Here is a 24,107-nt window from a genome sequence, read left to right as displayed (position 1 = left end):
ACAAGCTGGGGAACAACAGTCCATCAAGGGAAAGAAGAGGGGAAAGGGGGAAGATGACTTTAAACACATAGCCTGATATGGTAAATGAGGTTCCACCAGAAAAGAAGCTGCACCATGATTGGTCAAATGTTAGAAATTTTGGACTTTGGGGAGGATTTCTGCACAGCAATTGGTTGTCAAATGTTGGAGTATTTATATCCAACATTATTAAACCTAGGATATAGACTCTGAACACATAGCCTGATCAGTGATTGGTTAAACGTGGCTTCACCAGAAAAGAAGCTGCACCATAATTGGTCAAATTTTGTATATTTTGAAATCTTTCTGCATAATGATAGGCAGAAATAGATTGGGCGATGATCCAACATTTCTGTGCTGTGATTGGTCAAATGTTGGAAATTTTAGACTTTGGGGAGAATTTCTGCACAGCAATTGGTTGTCAAATGTTGGAGTATTTATATCCAACATTATTAAACCTAGGATATAGACTTTGAACACATAGCCTGATCAGTTATTGGTTAAGCGTGGCTCCACCGGAAAAGAAGCTGCACCATAATTGGTAAAATGTTGGAAGTTTTGGACTTTGGGGATGATTTCTGCACACCGATTGGTTGTCAAATGTTGGAGTTTTAAATTTGATTGGTCCTTACATTTACATTTTCTGCATTTAGCAGACGCCTTTATCCAAAGCGACTTACATTACAGTTACAGTCTGAGCAACTGAGGGTTAAGGGCCTTGCTCAAGGGCCCAACAGCAGCAACCTAGCAGTGGTGGGGCTTGAACCAGCAACCTTTGGATTATTAGTCCTGTGCCTTAACCACTAGACTACGGCTTGCCCAGTGTGTGGTCCTTGAATTAGTCCAACGCTGTCCAATATTTCTATAACTTGCCAGATGATCAAGCGGCAGCTGACAGACGCTACACCAGACAGACAGTGGGACAGTGGTAGCCTAGTAGGTAGAGCTGTGGGATATCAGTCGGAAGATTGTCGGTTTAAATCCAGGCTCTGCCAACGCAGCCACTGTTGGGTCCTTGAGCAAGGCCCTTAACCCTGTCTGCTCCAGGGGTGCTGTACAATGGTTGACCCTGCGCTCTGACCCCAGCTCTCAAACAAGCTTGGATATGCTGTATACGTGTATATGTTTATGTGACAAATAATCGTTCGTCTGTAATTGACAGTAATAGGTTTGGCTGGACCACCTGGACTATATAATAAGGATTATGTCCACATAATTTTGGCCCTATAATGTATGCCATCACATTCATTCTTTTTCTCTCTTATTTTAGTAACAGAGATTTTCTTCTTTGCAGTAAAAAGGATGTTTTATGAGGCACAGCTGGTGCATGTGAGCCGATGAAACACAGATCAGACATCCTCCTCTTGAGCCGCTGGATGGAACCAGGCCTTCTAAACACACGTGATAAAACATCTGTGTCCTCAGTTCAACTTAGTGTAGACGAAATTACCTTACAGGGTAAAGAGAAGAATTTTGATTAAAACACTAAGGATATAAAAGAAAAGGGTGTGGCTGGTCTGCTGTTCTACTCCTTCTGATGTGATAAACCTAAATTTGAAAAAAACTTTAGACTCTTCTGACCAGTATTGTTGATTATCAAAGCCCAACATTCTTTCAAATAACAACAATAGAAGGGCCTTATACACCGATCAGCCATAACATTAAAACCATCTCCTGGTTTCTACACTCACTGTCCATTTTATCAGCTCCACTTACCATATAGAAGCACTTTGTAGTTCTACAATTACTGACTGTAGTCCATTTATTTCTCTACATACCTTTTTAGTCTGCTTTCACCCTGTTCTTTAATGGTCAGGACCACCACAGTGTAGGTATTATTTAGGTGCTGGATCATTCTCAGCACTGCAGTGACAATGACATGGTGGTGGTGTGTTAGTGTGTGTTGTGCTGGTATGAGTGGATCAGACAGCAGCACTGCTGGAGTTTTTAAATACCATGTCCACTCACGGTAGACACTCCTACCTAGTTGGTCCACCTTGTAGATGTAAAGTCAGAGACGATCGCTCATCTATTGCTGCTGTTTGAGTTGGTCATCTTCTAGACCTTCATCAGTGGTCACAGGACGCTGCCCACGGGGCGCTGTTGGCTGGATATTTTTGGTTGGTGGACTATTCTCAGTCCAGCAGTGACAGTGAGGTGTTTAAAAACTCCAGCAGCATTGCTGTGTCTGATCCACTCATACCAGCACAACACACACTAACACACCACCACCATGTCATTGTCACTGCAGTGCTGAGAATGATCCACCACCTAAATAATACCTACTCTGTGTGGGTCCTGACCATTGAAGTACAGCATGAAAGGGGGCTAACAAAGCATGCAGAGAAACAGATGGACTACAGTCAGTAATTGTAGAACTACAAAGTGCTTCTATATGGTAAGGTGAGCTGATAAATTGGACAGTGAGTGTAGAAACAAGGAGGTGGCCATAATGTTATGCCTGATCTGTGTAGTTGGAAACGAAAAGGCTCAGCATCTGACAGCTTCAACAAGATGCCAAGCTTGGAATGGTCTTTTTGGAAGTGTAGCAGCAAAAAAAAAAAAAAAAAACACTTTTACTGAAGGAGAACAGGGTGAAAAGGCCAAGAAATGCTAAACCTTGCAAAGACTGGAATGAAGATCAGTGAAAACGAGTATTATGTAGTGATGAATCCAAGTTTTGGGTCCAATTGTCCAGGGTTTTCATGCAACCCACCCATTTTTTTCATTCAACCCACATTTTGTTCATGATTTTTACTGCAACCCAGGGAACACAAACTATGCATCTGAATGAAACACAAAACGAAATATACTTAATTAATAAAAATGGTGGAAATCTGGTCCAACTGTGGTTTACAAACTGTGGTTGTAATGTAAAGCCTCCACAAGGGTTGTTTATGTACAAGTTAATTTTGTGTTTATGTGCCTTTTTTTTATTATTATTATTTTTCCCTGCAACCCATTTTTTTGGCTCACAACTTACCCGAGGGTCACGGCCCAAGGTTTAAAAAACCCTGCAATTGTCAACAGTAAGTGAGAAGAAGAGTCAGAGAGAGATGGAATAATGTGTGCTTGCAGCCTTCAGTGAAGCTTGGTGTCCTGGTTTGAGGCTGCATTTCTGACAGTGGTGTTGGCGATCTTGTCCGAATTGATGGGATCATGAATGCTTAAAAGTACAGAAAGGTTTTAATTTATCTTGCCATTCCTTCTGGAAAGCGTCTGATTGGTAATGGTTTTATTTTAGCATGATAACAATCCTAAGCACATTGCTAATGCAGTGAAATCATATTTGGAGATCAAAACGACTGGCCAAAATCGACTGGCCTACACAGAGTCCAGACCTAAATATTAGAGAGGCAGTATGGGATCACCTGGACAGAAAAAGAAATACAGACAGTCTAAATCTAAAGAAGAACTCTGGAAAGTGCTTTAAGAAGCCTGGTATAATATACCAGAAGATTACCTCAGAAAACTTTAGGACAGTCTCCCCAAAAGGGTTTAAGTTGTGCTTAGTGCCAAGGGATGTCACACTAAATACTGACTTGTGCCTGTAGAAGCCTTTTTGTTCTGTAAACTCTGCTTTTTAATTTGTGTACATATTTCATGTATTTTCTGCTTGTATCTTAATAAAGAGACCAAAATTAAATATAAATGGTCATTAAAACAACAAAGCTAGTGGTGGCCTAAGACTTTTGCACAGTATTGTATACATACACATACACTTTTATTGTATTGCAGACAGTACGAACCCAATATATTTCATGTAATGCATCCATTCCTGCATTTCAGACCTGCAACACGTTCCAAAAAAAAGTTGGGAAAGCAAAGCTTTTATCACTTTGTAATGTTGCCATTACTTTTCACCACACTTAAAAGACGTTTTGGCACTGAGGATACCAAGTGATTTAGTGTTTGAGGTTTTTTTTGTCCCATTCTTCCTGCAAACACGTCTTAAGATGTGCAACAGTACGGGGTCATTGTGGTCGCAGTTTTCATTTTAAAACTCTCCACACATTCTCTACTGGAAACAGGTCAGGACTGCAGACAGGCCAGTCCAGTACCCGTACCCTGTTCATCCACAGCCATGCCTTTGTGATGTGTGCAGCATGTGGTTTTTGCATTGTCTTGTTGAAAAATGCATGGACGTCCCTGGAAAAGATGACGTCTTGAAGGCAGCACATGTTGCTCTAAGATCTCAATGTACTTTTATGCATTAATGCTGCCATCACAGAAGTTTACCTAAAGTTCACTGACATAACCCTATACCATGACAGATCCTGGCTTTTGGACTTGCTTCTGATAACAGTCTGGACTTTACTTTTCATCTTTGGTCCAGAGCACGTCAATCATTTCTTACAAAAAAGACATGCAATGCTGATTCATCTGACCACAATACACGTTTCCACTGTGTGAGGGTCAATCCCAGACACCTCAGAGCCCAGAGAATTCAATGCCACTTCTGAACATGGTTAACATAAGGCTTCTTTTTTGCAAAGTAAACTTGTGGAAAAAAGTGGCATTTGTGCATGTAACTCTGTACTGTAGTGCTTGACAAAAGTTTGTCCATGTGGTTGTATCAGCTGTTCATAATATTAACATATTAGCCATCTGAGGGATCAGAGATCTTCGCTCTTTTACCACTGATTCCTCCATATTGCATGAAATATTTAATGATATTATGCACTGTAAAGGGAGAACTATGCAAATCCTTTTAAATATTTTATTGGCGTACATTGTTTTTAAACATTTCAACAATTTTCTTAAGCATTTGTTGACAAACTGAATATACTCTGCTCATCTTTGCTACTTAAAGCTTTTTTTGTAAAAACTGCCTTTGTTCCCAATCATAATTACAATAACATAAGCCCTATTCTGCTTCTGCCACATTTTTTTGGACTGTGTTGCAGGCCTGAAATGCAATAATAGACATATAAGCAAATGAAAGGAAGTCGACCAGACAAAACATGAAATAGCTTGCGTTCTGTCAACGACGAATCTTTGGTTTGATTGATCACACAACACAAAAGTTTAGTTTAGTCCTTTACTGAATTTTTAAAAACAGAAACGGCAATCCCAGTCTCTACGTGGCCACGGGTAGTTTTCCTTGTCTCAGAGAGTGAAAAAGGAGAACTGACCACGAGCAGAATGCATGTGTGTCTTTTATCAGTTAGCCCTTCCTTGGTTCAGGGGAGAGCGGAATTTATTATGATATACGGAGATGTTTTTTACAATCTGCAATTGCCTCTAGTGGCCTTGATAGTTAAGCAATCACCACGTACCAAAAACAATGGTTGTGGTGGAACATTGTGTGCGTTCAGCACGTACAGCTACTATCTTTTGTCACTCTCTGTCACGGTCAATCAGAGCCTGAAAGTAGAGGGTATTATTTTAATTTCCCAACAACTATAATTTTAATTTCTTAACAATTCACTATTATTTTAATTTCCTAACAATTCATACTGTCAGCAATAAAGTATAAGTAAAGTAAATGTAAGAAACAATGAGTTTTTCTTTAATTGCATTTTCTACAATGTCCCAACTTTACATTCCAATATAGTATTGACATTTCGTTGTATTGACCCATTTAAAGGGAAAAAGTGATTGGTCAATTTTACCATCATTGAAAATGGTTATTTCATTAAATTCCTTTCTTTCAGAGGGCTTGGCCTATAGCTGGAATCTAAATCTATAGCTGGAACATCTTACATCACAACATTCTTTCTAGCAACAAGGGGGGAGGGGGTACAAGGGGTGGTCTTTGATTTAACCCTTCACGTTCCAACATAAATTGAATAGGAAGGTATGAATGATTTTTGCTAATATTTGTATCTGTTTGAATGTCAGTTTTCACAATATGAGTCCATGAAATAAAATTGGAACTGAACACCTACACCAATCAGCCATAACATTAAAACCACCTCGTTTCTACACTTACTGTCCATTTTATCAGCTCCACTTACCATATAGGAGCACTTTGTAGTTCTACAATTACTGACTGGAGTCCATCTATTTCTCTACATACCTTTTTAAACTGCTTTCACCCTGTTCTTCAATGGCCAGGACCCCCACAGGACCACCACAGAGTAGGTATTATTTAGGTGGTGGATCATTCTCAGCACTGCAGTGACAATGACATGGTGGTGGTGTCTTGGTGTGTGTTGTGCTGGTATGAGTGGATCAGACACAGCAGTGCTGCTGGAGTTTTTAAATACCGTGTCCACTCGCTCATCTGTTGCTGCTGTTTGAGTTGGTCATCTTCTAGACCTTTATCAGTGGTCATAGGACGCTGCCCATGGGGTGCTCTTGGCTGGATATTTTTGGTTGGTGGACTATTCTCAGTCCAGCAGTGACAGTGATGTGTGTCTTATCCACTCATACCAGCACAAAACACACTAACACACCACCACCATGTCAGTGTCACTGCAGTGCTGAGAATGACCAACCACCCAAATAACACCTGCTATGTGGTGGTCCTGTGGGAGTCCTGACCATTGAAGAACAGCATGAAAGGGGGCTAACACAGCATGTAGAGAAATAAATGGACTACAGTCAGTAATTGTAGAACTACAAAGTGCTTCTATATGATAAGTGGAGATGATAAAATGGACAGTAAGTGTAGAAACAAGGAGGTGGTTTTAATGTTATGGTTGATCGGTGTATATGTATGCATGTATGCAAGTATGTATGAGAGAGAAAGAGGTAATGGCTCTCACTGTTGTTCAATGGAGTCTTTGAGCTTTTTTGCTGCAACCGCCTGTGCATTGTGTTGTACTTTAGGTGGTTAACTGTTGTATTGTCATGGAAAGGTGTTATTTGTTTGAAAGAGTAAGGGAGGTTGGGGGGTTGGGGTAGTTGGGGGGTATGAAAATTGACCAGATTTAAAAAGGCCACAGCAGTTTAAGTTACAAAACAGTTACAGAAAAGTTTATAGCGTTTAGTGACACATCCCAAACACACATGGCACATGTAGCCCAGTCTTATTTCTTTTCTAATGCAGGGTTAAAGTAGGTCAATAACCTACTGACTTTTTCCAGCAGTTCTATCGCATTATCTCTATATCTCTCAGCAAGCGTTCCAGCTGGGGTTTGAGTAATCGAACCAGGAACTGATCTGATCAATGGCTGGTTAGTGGTTAAGTAATCTTCACCCTACAGAGAAGGAGGTACTGCTGATACATGTGCACCGCAACACACTGCACATCCACACGCGCGCTAACTTTTATTACCGGACACGCTGGTAGCGTCCGCAAACGGGTTAGAAATGGAATCGACGAACTGGTTATTATCGCTTATTACACTGTCTTATACTAAATCGGTCTTTTACTTATGCACTTTAATCTGCAGCTGTGTAACTCTGCTGCTGATCAGACAGCTGTTGAGACAGAGGAGACCGCGTGGATTCCCCCCGGGTCCGAGTGCCCTGCCCGTGATCGGAAACATCCTGGCACTGGCCACGGAGCCGCACGTTTACATGAGGAAACAGAGTGAAATCTACGGGCAGGTAAAAACCACTTATACCCACATACACACCTGAGAACATACTTTCTTAATATGATCTATAGAAGAGCATGCAAATGTGCCCACTCACTTAGTACATGACCATTGTGTTAATCATACTGAAATTGGTAGTGTTTCATTTATTTAATGTTTTATTATATATATATATATATATATATATATATATATATATATATATATATATATATATATATATTTATATATTTATATATGGGTGATTCTTCAATCAATTAGGGGAACTTTTACGTCCCTACGTTATAAATTTGTGTTAAAAATACTTTATTACAAAACAAATATTTTAGGTATTAGAAAGATCATTCATTGCATCACAAAAAAAAATTACATACCAAAATAATTATGATTTCCATTTTTTATGATGATTTAAACATCAATATTTTGCTACTTTGGCCTTGTCCCCAACCCAGACTTTAAAACGCTGCACAATATGAGTTTTATAATAACTTAAAAAGAAACAAAATGTAATTTTTTTTCATATTTGTACAACCTATGCATATTTTTGAGCAATATATTACTGTCCCCAGCATTATCGTCATTACCGCAACAGTGTATGGTTTCTGTAGGGAATCATTTGAAGGTAACACTTGTTTATGTTGTAACCCTGGAAACAAAGACTCGCAAGGAAGCACATGCCAGCCATGAGAGAAGATTGACATTTTAATGTCTGGAAATGTGAGTAATTTAATCATGTATTCCTCCTGATCATAGAGTATATTTATTCAGCGTCATTACCATTTACATCAATATAGCAATACTTTACCAAAAAAAAAAAAAGAAATTTACACAGTATTTATATGTATTTAAAGTGCATCTTGTACTAGCTGTTGACTAGCTTTAGCAAACCCATGGCCTAGCTAGTTTTTTTCTTTAAAAAAAGTAAAAATTGTCATTACCGCAACACGTCATTACCAACACATATGCCACCTTGCAAAAAAATATAAAATATTAAAATTCTATATAAGCTCAATTGTAGCCATCATTAAGTCTTTGCTCTAAAGCATGTAAGCATTATCTTGATATAATTAAAACTAAATTATTACTAATTTTATTTTTCAAAAGTTAAGATGGTAAAAAGAGCCCACAATTGAAGAATCACCCACATATATATATATATATATATATATATATATATACATATATATACACGTATATATATATATATATATATACGTATATACACCTTAAGGGGTAAATTAAAAGATTACATAGAATTTTTAGGATTCTTTGATGTGAACACATTTCCACAGCATACATAAAATTTTTGCATCCTTCATCCAAAATATCAGGTGTTGTACAACCTAATATTCAGATTAACTATTACAACTATTATTATTTTTGTCATATAATACAGTAGACCCTTGACCTACGAATTTAATTGGTTCCGAAGGGCTGTTCTTAAGTCAAAATGTTTGTTAGTTAAACCTATGTAAATAGAATTAATCCGTGCCAGACCCCCCCAAACCACCCCCTTTACCTAAACTTTCTAATGTCTTAAATTGTCTTTTTTGTTATAAATACAATTATATTTTCCCTTCAATGTTAAATAACAGAATAGACATTCCTGTAATAAACAATAATCAACAACAATACACAGTAGTACTGTACTGTACATAAAAACACACATCACATTTCAGTACAGTACGTGTGCTGTACCATACACCATAATATATTTCCTTCTTTTTTTATAAAATGTATCTACCAGAAACAACAATAACTCTCATATTTCTCTATTATTTCCTTCTTTATTTCAACAGTGTTGTATTTTGTAGGTGTAATTGCACCAAAGAAAGAATACTTTACTGAGCCGAATTCCTTCTTCTCTCTCACTTACTGTCCCCTCTGTCTGATACACCGTGACATCTACTGGCAGGACTAATTATACTGTACAACAACAAACTATTTGAACACTAAGCTTTCTCTAAACCTTCTTTGGGGACATTTTAATATTGAATTTTACAAAATATAAAGAAAACACTGAAAAAAACACAGTCCGCTGTCCGAATGTTCGCTCACTGTATATATATATATATATATATATATATATATATATATATATATATATATATATATAGAGAGAGAGAGAGAGAGAGAGAGAGAGAGAGAGAGAGAGAGAGAGAGAGAGACGGTTGGAATCAAGTTGGCTTGTTCGTGATGTTACGTGTTTCGCGAATTTCGGTTCATAATCCGAAATTTGTTCGTACGTTAAGTTGAAAAAGATCGTTCGTAACCCAAAATGTTCGTATGGTAAACCATTCGTAACACAAGGGTCTATTGTATTTTAAATAGAGTTGAGAATTGCTTTCTATCTAACATCTGAAACTTTTGAATGATGACATGTTGCTTTTTTTTGGGGAAAAAAGGTTTTATGCATAAACTATTATTATCATTTTGGTATGCTTTAGAAAAATACTGAGTAGGGCATTGCGTTATAAGAAAGACCCTAAACTTTTTGGTAAAAGGTCAGTAGCACTTGCACAAATGTTAACATGTGAAGTTATGTTTGGTGGAATTAATACAGTATGTTAAAATGTTGTAAATGGAAAAACAAACACAATGCTGCTTGCAACATCAACCATACAAACACTTAAATTAAGTGATTTTAAATCAGTATACACCGATCAGCCATAACATTAAAACCACCTTGTTTCTACACTCACTGTCCATTTCATCAGCTCCACTTATCATATAGAAGCACTTTGTAGTTCTACAATTACTGACTGTAGTCCATCTGTTTCTTTGCATGCTTTGTTAGCCCCCCTTCATGCTGTTCTTCAATGGTCAGGACCCCCACAGGACCACCACAGAGCAGGTATTATTTGGGTGGTGGATGATTCTCAGCACTGCAGTGACACTGGCATGGTGGTGGTGTGTTAGTGTGTGTTGTGCTGGTATGAGTGGATCAGACACAGCAGTGCTGCTGGAGTTTTTAAATAGTGTCCATTCACTGTCCACGCTATTAGACACCTCTACCTAGTTGGTCCACCTTGTAGATGTAAAGTCAGAGACAATCGCTCATCTATTGCTGCATCTATTGATGCTGTTTGAGTTGGTCATCTTCTAGACCTTCATAAGTGGTCACAGGACGCTGCCTATGGGGTACTGTTGGCTGGATATATTTTTGGTTGGTGGACCATTCTCAGTCGAGCAGTGACAGTGAGGTGTTTAAAAACTTCATCAGCATTGCTGTGTCTGATCCATTCATACCAGCACAACACACACTAACACACCACCACCATGTCAGTGTCACTACAGTGCTGAGAATAATCCACCACCTAAATAATACCTACTCTGTAGTGGTCCTGGGAGTCCTGACCTTTGAAGAACAGCATGAAAGGGGGCTAACAAAGTATGCAGAGAAACAGATGGACTACAGTCAGTAATTGTAGAACTACAAAGTGCTTCTATGTGGTAAGTGGAGCTGATAAAATGGACAGTGAGTATGAATACAGGATACCTCCTTGTTTCTACATACTATGAGACTAAATGAGAGTTTAATTAAAAGGCTGTGTTTTCTATTTACACATCTCATTCATAAATTTAAGGTCCACTCAGGCATCTTTAAGGTAAAGCTAGAATGCATTAATGAATGGAAGATTACTGCAGAAGTGCAGCATTTGCCATTGCCATTTTTATTTGCCATGCTGAGTCAGCACAGCACATTTAAAGCACTACTTCCTGAGCTCTAGCCTCCACTTTGGAATGCAGCTGTCCTGCTGGCCTGATGCATTTCCATTAACTGAAAATAGCTGGCATAGTAAAGGTCTGAGTGTAGCAGAATTAATGAATTGTTTTTACCCAATTTATCTCTAGATCTTTAGCCTCGACCTGGGAGGAATCTCTACTGTCATTCTAAATGGCTACGATGCCATTAAAGTATGCCTGTCCCACCAGAGCGAGGTGTTTGCTGACAGGCCGTCTCTGCCTTTATTCCAGAAAATGACCAAAATGGGAGGTACGTGTATGGTGTATTTTTTTCTTGTATCCCAGCCAGAGCAGAAATCAATTTCTGTCCGCATTTTTAAAAGACCAGCATTTGCTGTAATGATATAGCAATCCAATAGTCAATAAATAAAAAATAAAAAAATAGGACCGCATTAAAACCAACTTCTTGTTTCTACACTCACTGTCCAATTTATCAGCTCCACTTACCATATAGAAGCACTTTATTAAGTTCTACAATTACTGACTGTAGTCCATCTGTTTCTCTGCATGCTTTGTTAGCCCCCTTTCATGCTGTTCTTCAATGGTCAGGACTCCCAGGATCACTACAGAGTAGATATTATTTGGGTGGTGGATCATTCTCAGCACTGCAGTGACACTGACATGGTGGTAGTGTGTTAGTGTGTGTTGTGCAATGCTGATGGAGTTTTTAAACACCTCACTGTCACTGCTGGATTAAAAATAGTCCACCAACCAAAAACATTCAGCCAACAGTACCTCGTGGGCAATGTCCTGTGACCACTGATGAGGGTCTAGAAGATGACCAACTCAAACATCAGCAATAGATGAGCGATCGTCTCTGACTTTACATCTACATAGTGGACCAACTAGCTAGGAGTGTCTAATAGAGTGGACAGTGAGTGGACACTGTATTTAAAAACTCCAGCAGCGCTGCTGTGTCTGATCCACTCATACCAGCACAACACACACTAACACACCACCATCATGTCATTGTCACTTCAGTGGTGTACAGGGTGAAAGCAGGTTAAAAAGACATGCAGAGAAACAGATGGACTACAGTCAGTAATTGTAGAACTACAAAGTGCTCCTATATGGTAAGTGGAGCTGATAAAATGGACAGTGAGTGTAGAAACAAGGAGGTGGTTTTAATGTTATGGCAAATTGATACTACTTGTTTAACACTAGTTACTGGCATGGACATTTTGAAGTGCTTGCTGTATATTTAACACTGCCCAGGGTACCAGATAATAGGTAACAAATACCACACACATGTAAAACACTTGCTAATCAAACGCACAAATTTGCAAAAGCCTAATTAATTTCTGTACAAAAGAAACCAACTGAAAGTTTTAGTATCAACTATCAGTTTTTATTTGCCAGGATTCATCAAAGCCAGGTTTGACTACCAAACTTAATAGTGATAAATGTAACAAGCATGGAAACTTGGATGCTAAACAAATATTTAAATGACTGTGTATATTAAAATGATATAGCATTATTAATGGTCCTTCACTACTGGGTTAGTTTAATATCGTTTAATACCCACACTTAGTCAGAAGTTTAAATGCACTTGTAAAATACACAGACAGAATTATGCAAAAGTTTGGGGAAAAATGGGTTATTGATTCTCCAGCTATATTAAACCACCATCTATAATCAATCATATTCACTTAGAATAAATTAGGAGGCCATGTCCCAAAATTAAATGACATTTTAAAAGTTGCTGTGTGTATATTCTTCACCCAGCAAATTTTATAGTCCATTTTATCAGCTCCACTTACCATATAGAAGCACTGTAGTTCTACAATTACTGACTATAGTCCATCTATTTCTCTACATTTCTCAATGGTCAGGACCCCCACAGGACCACCACAGAGCAGGTATTATTTAGGTGGTGGATCTTTCTCAACACTGCAGTGACACTGACGGGTGGTGGGTTAGTGTGTGTTGTGCTGGTATGAGTGGATCAGACATAGCAGCGCTGCTGGAGTCCACTCACTGTCCACTCTATTAGACACTCCTACCTAGTTGGTCCACCTTGTAGATGTAAAGTCAGAGACGATCGCTCATCTATTGCTGCTGTTTGAGTTGGTCATCAGTGATCACAGGACGCTGCCTACGGGGCGCTGTTGGCTGGAAATTTTTGGTAGGTGAACTATTCTCAGTCCAGCAGTGATAGTGTGGTGTCTAAAAACTCCATCAGATGGACTACAGTCAGTAATTGTAGAACCACAAGGTGCTTCTATATGGTAAGTGAAGCTGATAAAATGGACAGTGAGTATAGAAACAAGCAGGTGGTTTATGGCTGATAAGTGTATGTTGCTTAATTATTCAATTAACCAAAGTAATGACATTAGTGGCCGGTCTACTAAAATTCTTCCAAGTGTTTTGACAAGTCATTCACATAGTCATGAAACCCCAGATACAAATCTAAAAAAAGCATAGGTCTTGCTTCCATTATAACAGGTCAGTGTTTTTAGTATTTGTACCATTACAAACAGACATTGGCAACAGTTATTCACAGGAGAGTTGCAAGGTAAAAAACACTACAATCCACCTTTGCCAAAAACATCCTTATTGACCACAAAAACATAGTTTACATTTGGTGTAAATATACCGAAGCATTCCACAATAGCAACAGAGTATTAAGAGTCAAACATGATAATGGTGGTGGTTTGATGGTCTGAGAATGCTTTGCCTGGGTGATTTGCTATAATTAGCCCAAATCATTAATTCCACTCTCTATCAGACAGTAACAAGAGAAATGTCTTGTCATCAGTCTTGTCAAGTGATGTTAATCTCAAGTGCCGAAGGAAAAGAGTATTTTTGAATGGTTTGAAAGTAATTAAATGGCTAGTAAAATCTTAGTTTGAAGGTGCTTTGGCAGTGCTTAAATGGGCAAGTCATACCTAAAAGCTTTGCAGCGTGGCTGAATTAAACAATTCTACTAATGCCGCTCAGGTGGCGCAGCGGTAAAAACACACGCTGGAACCAGAGCTGGGATCTCGAATACATCGTATCGAAACTTAGCTCTGCCTTGCTGGCTGAGGGCGAGCGGCCACATGAACAGCGATTGGCCTGTTGTTCATATGGGCGGGACTAAGCGGGATAGGGTCTCTCTCTCATGACTGGTGCAATTACGACCTCTGATGGCGCCTGATGAGAAAAGAGTGCTGTTAGGGTGTGTCCCTTTGTACACGCAACTAGGCTGCACTGCACTCGTCAGAGTGTAGGTGATAAGATGCATACGGCATGCTGCCCACGTGTCGGAAGGGGCATGGGTTAGCTTCGTTCCCTTCAATCAGAGCAGAGATCGGCATTGGTGGAGAGGAAGCATGATGCAATGGGGCAATTGGAAGCGGTTAAAAGGGAGAGAATGCAAAAAAAAAAAAAAAAAAAAAAAAAAAAAAAAAATTTAAATATATATATATATATATATATATACAGTATATATATACTGTATATTAGGGCTGTCAAACGACACAACACATTTTATGCTAAATGTACTTATGTTAAAAACTGCTGGGACAAGAGAAAACTGTAAGGGAGTTTTATTCACTCACATACTAGGCAGTAATACTATCCAGCAGAGACCCTTGACTTCGTATATATGTCAGATTGTAGGTTAAAATTTCTCCATCAGCATACATTGTAGATCAGCGGTGCTTTAGGTGGGATAAGGCGTAGTTATTGTAACAGACTTTTCTGTGGTTGTATTGTGACAATGGTTTGATGGACGTTTCTACACGAAGTGAGTGCGTTTAGACCCTTTGGGGCTTCCATAGTGCATGGAATAGCATGCTTGGCTAACGACTCTAGCTGTCCGCTATTCAGTACCGTAACAGAAAAAGTAATAAAAGTGTTTTGCTCCCGACAACTTGTGAATATACCGTGTATTTATTTCTTTATTAAGAAAGTGCATCACTACAACGCTCGGTTACATTTGAGAAACACTGTCTTAATGAGAGATGCCGTGCATGGTCAAGTCTCAACATAAACTACGGATGACTCGCAGAGCCAAATAGAATTTGCGTTAACGGCACTATTTTTTTTTATTGCGTTAAATTGAAATCGCGTTAATGCGTTATTATCGCGTTAACTTTGACAGCCCTAATATACATATATATATATATATATATATATATATATATATATAAAATTGTACTAATAAGCGAGGGCCAAGGTACTTTTTTAAACATGCTATCAGTTGTTATTGAATAATCTTGAATGTTCTGGTAAAACACGAACAATACGATCTCCAGAAGCTGGAATTGATGGCACTAGAAATCTATCTAAAATAGAGCATGGGACAGGAATTTTTTTTCATGGCACTGTAGTAAAACTAAATACTTCTGTTCCCAGAAATGGTGGGGGAAAAAATAAGGGAAAAGTAAATGTCACCAAAAGAATGACAGACTGGTTATATATACAGTATATAAAAATGAGATTTTTAAGAAGGTACCTCAATCACAGATGATCTGATTGTTGAAGTCATACTGCTTCAAAAAAATAGGTTGTAATTATTTGCATATTTATACATTTACCAAACTCTCAGAAGTGCACCTCCAATTTCTTGTTCTGTACTGAACTGAGTTCATGCCCTGGCTTTGCCTTCACAAATTCCACACACTGAATATTTGCCTGAATATTGACCAGTGATGCAGTTTAGCCAAATACACGTTACTATTCTGTTATACACTCACAGCTCCAGGAATATTCTGATATTGCTCAGTTGGTTTGGTCTTAAACAAGTTGGTTTTTTTTCCACTGAATGCTGACTTCCCGTTAATATCCTTTCCAGGACTTCTTAATTGCAAATACGGCCGTGCGTGGATCGAGCACCGCAAGCTGGCTGTTAACAGCTTCCGGTACTTCGGCAGTGGGCAGATCATGTTTCAAAGGATATCTGAAGAGTGCATGTTTTTTTTAGACGCAATCGATGAGCACAAAGGAAGACCTTTCAACCCCAAACACCTTGTTACCAATGCAGTGTCCAATGTTACCAACCTTGTTATATTCGGACAGCGGTTCACCTACGATGACCAGGATTTCCAGCACATGATTGAGATCTTTAGTGAGAATGTCGAACTTGCTGCTAGTGCCTGGGCATTTCTTTATAATGCCTTTCCCTGGCTTGAGTACGTGCCTTTTGGCAAGCACCAGAGACTCTTCCACAATGCCAAAAAGGTATACGACTTTCTACAACTGATCATTGAACGCTTTTCCCAGGGGAGAATACCACAATCACCCAGACATTACATAGATGCCTACTTAGATGAGATGGAACAAAGCACAAAGGACAAGAGTGTGTCTTTTTCCAAGGAGAACCTGATTTTTTCAGTGGGAGAACTTATTATTGCAGGCACAGAAACCACCACCAATACCCTGCGCTGGGCCATGCTCTACTTGGCTCTTTACCCCAGTATACAAGGTAAGTGATTTGCATGATTGTACAGTACAACAGTATAGGCATTGAGAGTGTTCCAAGAATTAATCTTACTTCTTTTACATTTAGATAAGGTACACAAGGAGATCGACTCCGTCCTGAATGGCAGACCACCAACCCTTGAGGACAAGCAGAGGATGCCTTATGTGGAAGCAGTGCTGCACGAAACTTTGCGCTTTTGCAACATCGTTCCTCTCGGCATTTTCCGGGCGACGTCTCAGGATACCGTGGTGCATGGGTACACCATCCCTAAGGGCACTATGGTCATCACCAACTTGTATTCTGTGCACTTTGATGAGAAGTACTGGAGCAACCCTGGTGTGTTCTGTCCTGAAAGATTCCTTGACGTCAACGGGAACTTTGTCAAGCTGGATGCTTTTCTTCCTTTTTCAGTGGGTAGGTGTTTTTTGGGGAAAAATTCGTCATGTTTTGATGTTATTTCTGAATTTCTAAATATGTCTTTTAATTCTTTCTAGGTAGGCGTCATTGTCTTGGCGAGCAGCTTGCCAGGATGGAGATGTTCCTCTTTTTCACAACGTTGCTCCAGAGGTTTTATCTTCAATTTCCTAATGGCAGCATTCCAACTGTCAGTCCTAAACTGGGTATGACCCTGCAGCCTCAGCCCTACTCCATATGTGCAATCAGAAGGCAGCAGTAGAATCCTTTAAGCTTCAAAGACATTTAACTCGGGAGATCTTATTGAGGTCGTCAGCAAAGCAGCCGAGCTACCTTTGTATTGGGTCAAATCAGTCATGTCTGCAGAGTTTTGAACTCTGAGTGTGCTGACTGTGCACAATTCTTTAAACCTTTAAACAGTTACTCATACAGAAGGCGATGAAAGCTGCTATAAACGAGGACCGTAAAAGCACTGGATCCATTCGTTTTTCCAATGCATATGAGCTTGAGAAAGTTGTGCTCTGTGACTCATGTGTATTTCGTAAGCTGAATTGACCAACAATGTGAGGGAAGTCAATATATGTCAATAATTGACAGTGTGTCTCTCGAGCGGTTTTACATTCCTCGAAAACACATGGTTCTCTCATTCCTGTGTCAGCTGAAGCAACAGGAGAGCAGCTGCCCTTCCCAGAAAGCTTTGCACGTGCCGCACGTCTACCACTGGATCAGGGCCATGTAGCAGCACTGAACTCATACTGACATGGTTTATCTCAGTGGAATCCGAGATTGCCGTCTAGGGCTTAGGTCCTCAGCTATTTCTACATTTCTGGTGCTGTTGCTGTATTTGCTACTTTGATAATGTATGTGCTTTATAGGTGATATGAACTTTGTACTAATTTGCATTTTATATACCCGATACTGTAAAATAACTGCAAAATGTGGATTAAATGTTATACATTTGTGTGGTGGTACAGATTCAACTCCTTCTCTAAAAAAATCAAAAAGCAAAGTGGTAGGAATTTGTCCATCTTAAATCCTAGCTCTGGTATAAGAGTCATTTTTGGGTCAGAGATGCGAATAATGCTGGGGATGGGATTTAAAATGCCTGGGGAACACATGGCACCAGGATGCACTATGGGAAGTAGGCAAGCCAGAGGAGGCAGTGTGATGCTTTGGGCAATGTTCTTCTGGGAAACCTTAAGTCCTACCATCCATGTGGATGTTACTTTGACACGTACCACCTACCTAAGCATTGTTGCAGACCATGTACACCCTTACATGGAAACAGTATTCCCTGATGGCTGAGGCCTCTTTCAGCAGGATAATGCAACCTGCAACAAAGCAAAAATGCTTCAGGAATGGTTTGAGGAGCAGAACAATGAGTTTGAGGTGTTGACATGGCCTCCAAATTCCCCAGATCTCAATCCAATCGAGCATCTGTGGGATGTGCTGGATAAACAAGTTGGATCCATGGAGGCCCTTGAGGTTCTGCTGCTAACATCTTGGTGCCAGATACCACAGCACACCTCAGGGGTCTAGCGGAGTCCATGCCTCAACGGGTCAGGGCTGTTTTGGAAGCAAGAGGGGAACCAACACAATATTAGGAAGGTGGTTATAAAATGTTATGACTGATCGGTGTAAAATTAACTGTAAAACGTTTTAATGTGCGTTATGCAAGATATTTTAGGGTGTAACGTCACAAAAGTGAAAGATTTTGACAGTGTGATGATTTTCTACAGGCACTAAGTGTGTGATATCCTGTTATGGATTAGAACTTTGTCTATTATTCACTAAAACCCTACTCAAATTAACACTGTCAGTAGTTTCAGTAGGGTTTTTTTAAATGAATGTTATTAAGCTTATTCTAGCCCATTACATTAATGTGGCTGAATCTTAAATTCCATACTGTTGGCCTAAAACACAAAAACCCTGGGTGACGCCTGTAAAATGTTGTCGAAAGCCTTTCCAAAAGATTAGAGGCTAAATGTCCAAGTAATGGCCAGCTGTCCACATACTTTTGGCAGCATAATGTATGTAAAGCTGTAAACTGTTTACAAATTAATATCTGATGGGAACCAAAGAACGGTGTACAGAAACATTCATTTATCAAGTCCCACCATGTTTAACATGTTTAATTAATTATGTTCCTATTGCTTTGCTTTTTATTTACATAAAGTTAAACTAAGCTTAACTGACTTCTCAATGCTTCACTTACTCATTGCAGCTTCTTTATCATATTGCATTGATGCCAATGTAAATGCAGGAACGCACCATCACTTACTGGAGAAGAAAGCAGGCCATCACAGGGTTTCACACATTTACTCACCCACTCAGTTCTAGAGACTGGTTCACTTACTAAATTTGAGTGAAAGTGGGAGGAAATTGGAGTACATGGACGTAAATGTCCTTACAGACACAGTGTGCCACTCACTGTGCCACTGTGCTGCCCTTCATGAGGTCATTTGCATCCAAATGTTTAACAGTGCAATACTCCAGTAACCTACAGAACCTACAGAATACATTTATTTATTCTTCTATCATCAGTTACTCTTTTAAGCTGTGTAGCCTTGTTCCCGAAACACTGGGCACAAGATTGGAATGCACACTACACAAAGTATCACACTTTTTTCTGAATTTACTCACACCCTCTCACACTTAGGACCAATTTAGTGAAGCCACATCATGTTTTTGCATGTTTTCGCGAAATGTAAGGCAACTGGGGTACCCAGCATGTTCCAGCATGACTGTGCTTCTGTGCACTAAGCATTGATACAATAATGAGCCAGATTATTAGAACTACCCACTAGTGGTGGTAAATTTGGTTCATTTTATGGACTCGGGTTAATCTGAGTCACTCAGTAATGTGATCCGGTTCACTTGAGTCACTTGTACTGACATCCTGATTGCAATTGATTTACTGCATTAAAATGCATCCAAATATCACTTGTCTTCCATGCACTCATCTTCTGTGGATAAATCCCTCTCTCTTAATTCTCTTGGCACCTCACACTTCTCTTGTCAGTGACAAGTTGACACTTTTTTCCAAGTGGAATCTTGATCATGGGGGATAGGGACAAGAAGGGGGAAGAGGGGAGTGGACTCACCTACCAATAAGATGGGTATATTAATGGTATAAGGGTTCAAGGGGGATGGTCACCAACAAATTGCCATGGTAACTTGACCCAGTCAGGCAGCCACAGTGGCACCCAAACAAACAGTCAATAAATTACCATGGGGAAAGGACTACTCCTTAAGTGGTACAGTCCTAAACTAGCCTGTAAGCATTTGCATTTTAATAATAATATAACTATATTTTGTTGTTGTTTTGCTTTATTACTAATCTATACCACTACTACTGATAATAATAATAATAATAATAATAATAATAATAATAATAATATGTGCATAAAATCAGCCACATAATGAACACCAGTGTGTTTAACCGCTTGTTTATTGGAATATTCAACGGACTGGAGTAAAGTCAGTTTAGCCAAATCATCTGAGTCTGCTGTGTTACCGGTGAGTCTGCTCACTTGCCTTGTGTACTTAGCAGCCAGTCAGAGGACTCAAAGGATCCGGGTTATTTGAGACCTCGGACTCATGATTCCTGATTCAGTACGAAGATTCGAATCATTAACCCGGGTGATTCAGGAACCGCCCAGCTCTACTACTCACCTACTATGCTGTAAGTTCAGCTCTGACTATGCAGTAAATCTTTTACAATTGTTCCAATATCCATGATGCCTGTGTGCCCATTGTAGGTGCTTTTATTGGGCACTTTGAATGGCCTGCGACTAGGCAGCCCCAACAACTAATGGGTTCATGGACTGTTGTGACACATTTACCTCAACAAAAGTATTCAAATAATCAGCAATTTGAGCCACAGTAACCCTGCTGTTGGTTTGTGCCAGACCTCATAGCCTTAATGTCATCTGCCATCAATAGTTCTTGTTGTCCTCGGACCTCCTCGGTTGGTGAGTGCTCACCACAGTTGCCTTTAAGCACCCATTGCTGTTTTGTAGATACTTTAACACAGTGGCCTGGTCATAATGATCTGGCCCTTATCAAAGTCACTCAGGTATTTATGCTTGCTCGTATCTGCTGCATTTAACATGTGTATTACAAGTAACAGTAGCCCAACATTTAATAATCCCCTGACCATGACCTGCACAACTGTTGCAAAATAGCCATTGCATAATAGTCATGCATATTTTGGGGGAGGTGGTTGGTGTACTTTGGTTGAAGTGAGTTTGGTTGAAGGAATTCTACTGGTCTGCACCGACACCTAACATTAATCCCAGTCAACACCTGGGATGAACTGAAACAATTATTGTGAGCCAGGCCTTCAAGCCCTTAAATCAATGTCTGTCCTCAGATTTCTCAAATTTTTTACCAAATGGACACAAATTCCAATTGACTCCTCTAAAATGTTGTGAAAAGCCTTCCAAAAACAATAGAGGCTGTTAGTCGTGCAAAGACAGTGGACTCCATATGAATGCCTATGGTTTTGGAATAGGACGTCCAAGCAATGGTCGGCTGTCCACATACTTTTGGCAATATAATGTATTTAAAATTTAGAAAGAAATATCTGATAAGGAACCAAAGGAAGATGTTTGTACAGAAGCATTCATTAATCAAGTCCTATCATGTTTCACTAATTATCTTTGTATTGCTTTGCTTTTTATTTGCATTAAGTTAAACTAAGCTTAACTAATGTTGCTGACTCCGTCCACAATGCTTCACTTACTCATTCCAGCGTCTTTATCATATTGCATAGATGCCGATATCACTTACTGTTTGCATGGGTGTTTTTTTGGGAGTTTCCCAAATTGTGTATGGTGTACTTCAAAACTAACACACCACTGGTTTCATCAGACCCTAACACACATTTTCCTACATGTATTGGCAGACTTAATTTAGGTTTTTGCAAAATGTAGCCAAGCTTGAATGTTTTTCTTGCCACCCTACCCCACATCCCAGATTATGGTCACATGGTGTACACAAGCCAGGAATCCTGCAGCTTCTTTAATGTTGTTGTACTGTAGACCTCTTGGTAGCCTAAGTCTAAGATTCAACTAAGTAAATGTCTGGAAAATCCTACTAGAGAAGCTAAACTTTATATGAGGTTAATCAGAGTCACTCTAAGTGATGACAGGTGTGGACCGACTACTACTTAACATGAGTTTGAATGTGATTGGTTCGTTAATAGTTTAATAGTTAACCAAATTAATAGTTTGGTGTCATAACATTAAAAAACATTGGGACAGAGGCATGTTTACTACTAAAGTTATTCTCCTAACTGATATATTTCAACAATAAGTTTTCTTTAATAATTTGTATGCTCTTTGTGTGCTGTGGCTTTTGCTCTAAAATACAACTAAGGAAAATCCTTTTAGAACAGCTGAACTTTATATGAGGTTAATCAGAGTGACAGGTGTGGACTGACTGCTATCTAACATGAGTTTGAATGTGATTGGTTCGTTCTGAACACAGCCACACCCCCAATTACATTATTTTACCACTTTTTTAAATTGTTTTATTTTTAGTTTGATTTAACTTTCCCCTCCAAACAATTTGTTGTTTTTTAATAGAATTACACAGATTGTAGGTCACATTAAATGTGGTCTGATTTTTGCAACAGGAGTGCATACACTTTTATATGATTTATTATTCTACAAGCCCCATTTTTGGACTTTTTTAAAACCTTTTTTTTTTTGCAATAAAATCAGAAATCTGTGATTGGAAATCTTTAATCTGTGTTTTTGTCAGTTAAGTAAAGATTCAATGTTTTCACTGTCTAGATTACCTGTATTCTGTAAATATAATCAAATTCATAATTTGGTGTGATAACATAAAAAAACATTGGGACAGAAGCATGTTTACTGCTAAACTAATGTTATTCTCCTGACTGATATATTTTAACAATAAGATCTTTGATACTTTGTAAGCTTTGCTCTAAAATCTCTGGAAAATCCTACTAGAACAGCTGAACTTTATATGAGGTTAATCAGTCACTGTAATAGGCAACAACATTATTTTATTTATTTTTTTAAAATTTAGTTTTAGATTTCTTTCGCCTGTCTAAACTAATTTATTATGTTTTTTAATTGATTTGCACAGATTAAAGGTCACGTTAAAGGTGGAAATAAATCTGAAATTATTTATCTTGGTCTGTTTTTACTTATATGATTTATTATTCTACAAGCCCATTTCTAGACTTTTTTTAAAACCTTTTTGTTTTAAAAAATGCAATAAAATTAGAAATGTTTTTATTAAATGTTTACTTTTACTTTTTTTTACAGAACAAATTGCCTGTATTCTGTAAATATAGTATAATCAAATTCAAAAATGAGGTTAATCAGTCACTGTAATTGATGACAGGAGTCACTGACTACTATTTAACATGAGTTTAAACACTTATGCAACCACATTATTTTAGTTTTTTTTTTTTTTTTTCCTCTAAACAATTTCATCATGTTTTTCAATTGATTTGCACAGATTAAAGGTCATGTTAAAGGTGGAAATAAATCTGAAGTTATTTATCTTGGTCTGATTTTTTTTACATACAACCTGTTGCGTACACTTTCATATATTTTATTATTCTAAGTCCAATTTTTTTACTTTTTAAAAACCTTTTTTTGTTGTAAAATGCAATAAAATCAGAAATCTGTGATTACATTTTTTACTTTACTGACAAAAAATACAGAACCAAAATTGACCAGATTACCTGTATTCTGTAAATACAATCAAATTCATAATTTGGTGTGATAACATTAAAAAAACATTGGGACAGAAGCATATTTACTACTAAACTACTGTTATTCTCCTGACTGATACCTTTCAGCAATAAGTTCTCTTTGATATTTTGTATGCTCTTTGTGTGCTGTGGCTTTTGCTTTAAGATGCAACTAAGTAAACGTCAGGTAAATCCTGCTAGAGAAGCTGAACTTTATATGAGGTTAATCAGAGTCACTGTAATTGATGACAGGTGTTACTGACTACTATCTAATATGAGTTTGAATGTGATTGGT

General features: G+C 38.5%; 1 protein-coding gene across 2 annotated transcripts; it reads left to right on the top strand.

Annotated features, from left to right (window-relative positions):
• The first annotated feature begins 7,278 nt into the window (after positions 1-7,278).
• Positions 7,279-18,013, top strand: LOC134331271 (vitamin D 25-hydroxylase). 2 transcript variants are annotated; one of them, XM_063012613.1, is made up of 5 exons: positions 7,279-7,518; positions 11,364-11,505; positions 16,036-16,665; positions 16,750-17,072; positions 17,157-18,013. In XM_063012613.1, the coding sequence occupies exons 1-5, from the start codon at positions 7,279-7,281 to the stop codon at positions 17,286-17,288; spliced, it is 1,467 nt and encodes a 488-aa protein (XP_062868683.1). In that variant the 3' UTR covers positions 17,289-18,013. The 2 variants fall into 2 exon arrangements, with proteins under 2 accessions (XP_062868683.1, XP_062868682.1); XM_063012612.1 differs by having other exon boundaries at positions 16,750-17,080; positions 17,161-18,013.
• Positions 18,014-24,107: the final 6,094 nt, after the last annotated feature.

This window comes from Trichomycterus rosablanca, chromosome 17 (assembly GCF_030014385.1).
Source record: "Trichomycterus rosablanca isolate fTriRos1 chromosome 17, fTriRos1.hap1, whole genome shotgun sequence".
Lineage (NCBI taxonomy): Eukaryota > Metazoa > Chordata > Actinopteri > Siluriformes > Trichomycteridae > Trichomycterus > Trichomycterus rosablanca.
This window is presented reverse-complemented; position numbering and strand designations above follow the sequence as displayed.

Bases quoted from the DNA above. Each gene is read 5' to 3' on its own strand.
- LOC134331271 (XM_063012612.1), top strand. From the start codon at position 7,279: ATGGAATCGACGAACTGGTTATTATCGCTTATTACACTGTCTTATACT. The intron at 7,519-11,363 runs GTAAAAACCACT...ATTTATCTCTAG, and splicing joins AGAGTGAAATCTACGGGCAG to ATCTTTAGCCTCGACCTGGG. The intron at 11,506-16,035 runs GTACGTGTATGG...TATCCTTTCCAG, and splicing joins GAAAATGACCAAAATGGGAG to GACTTCTTAATTGCAAATAC.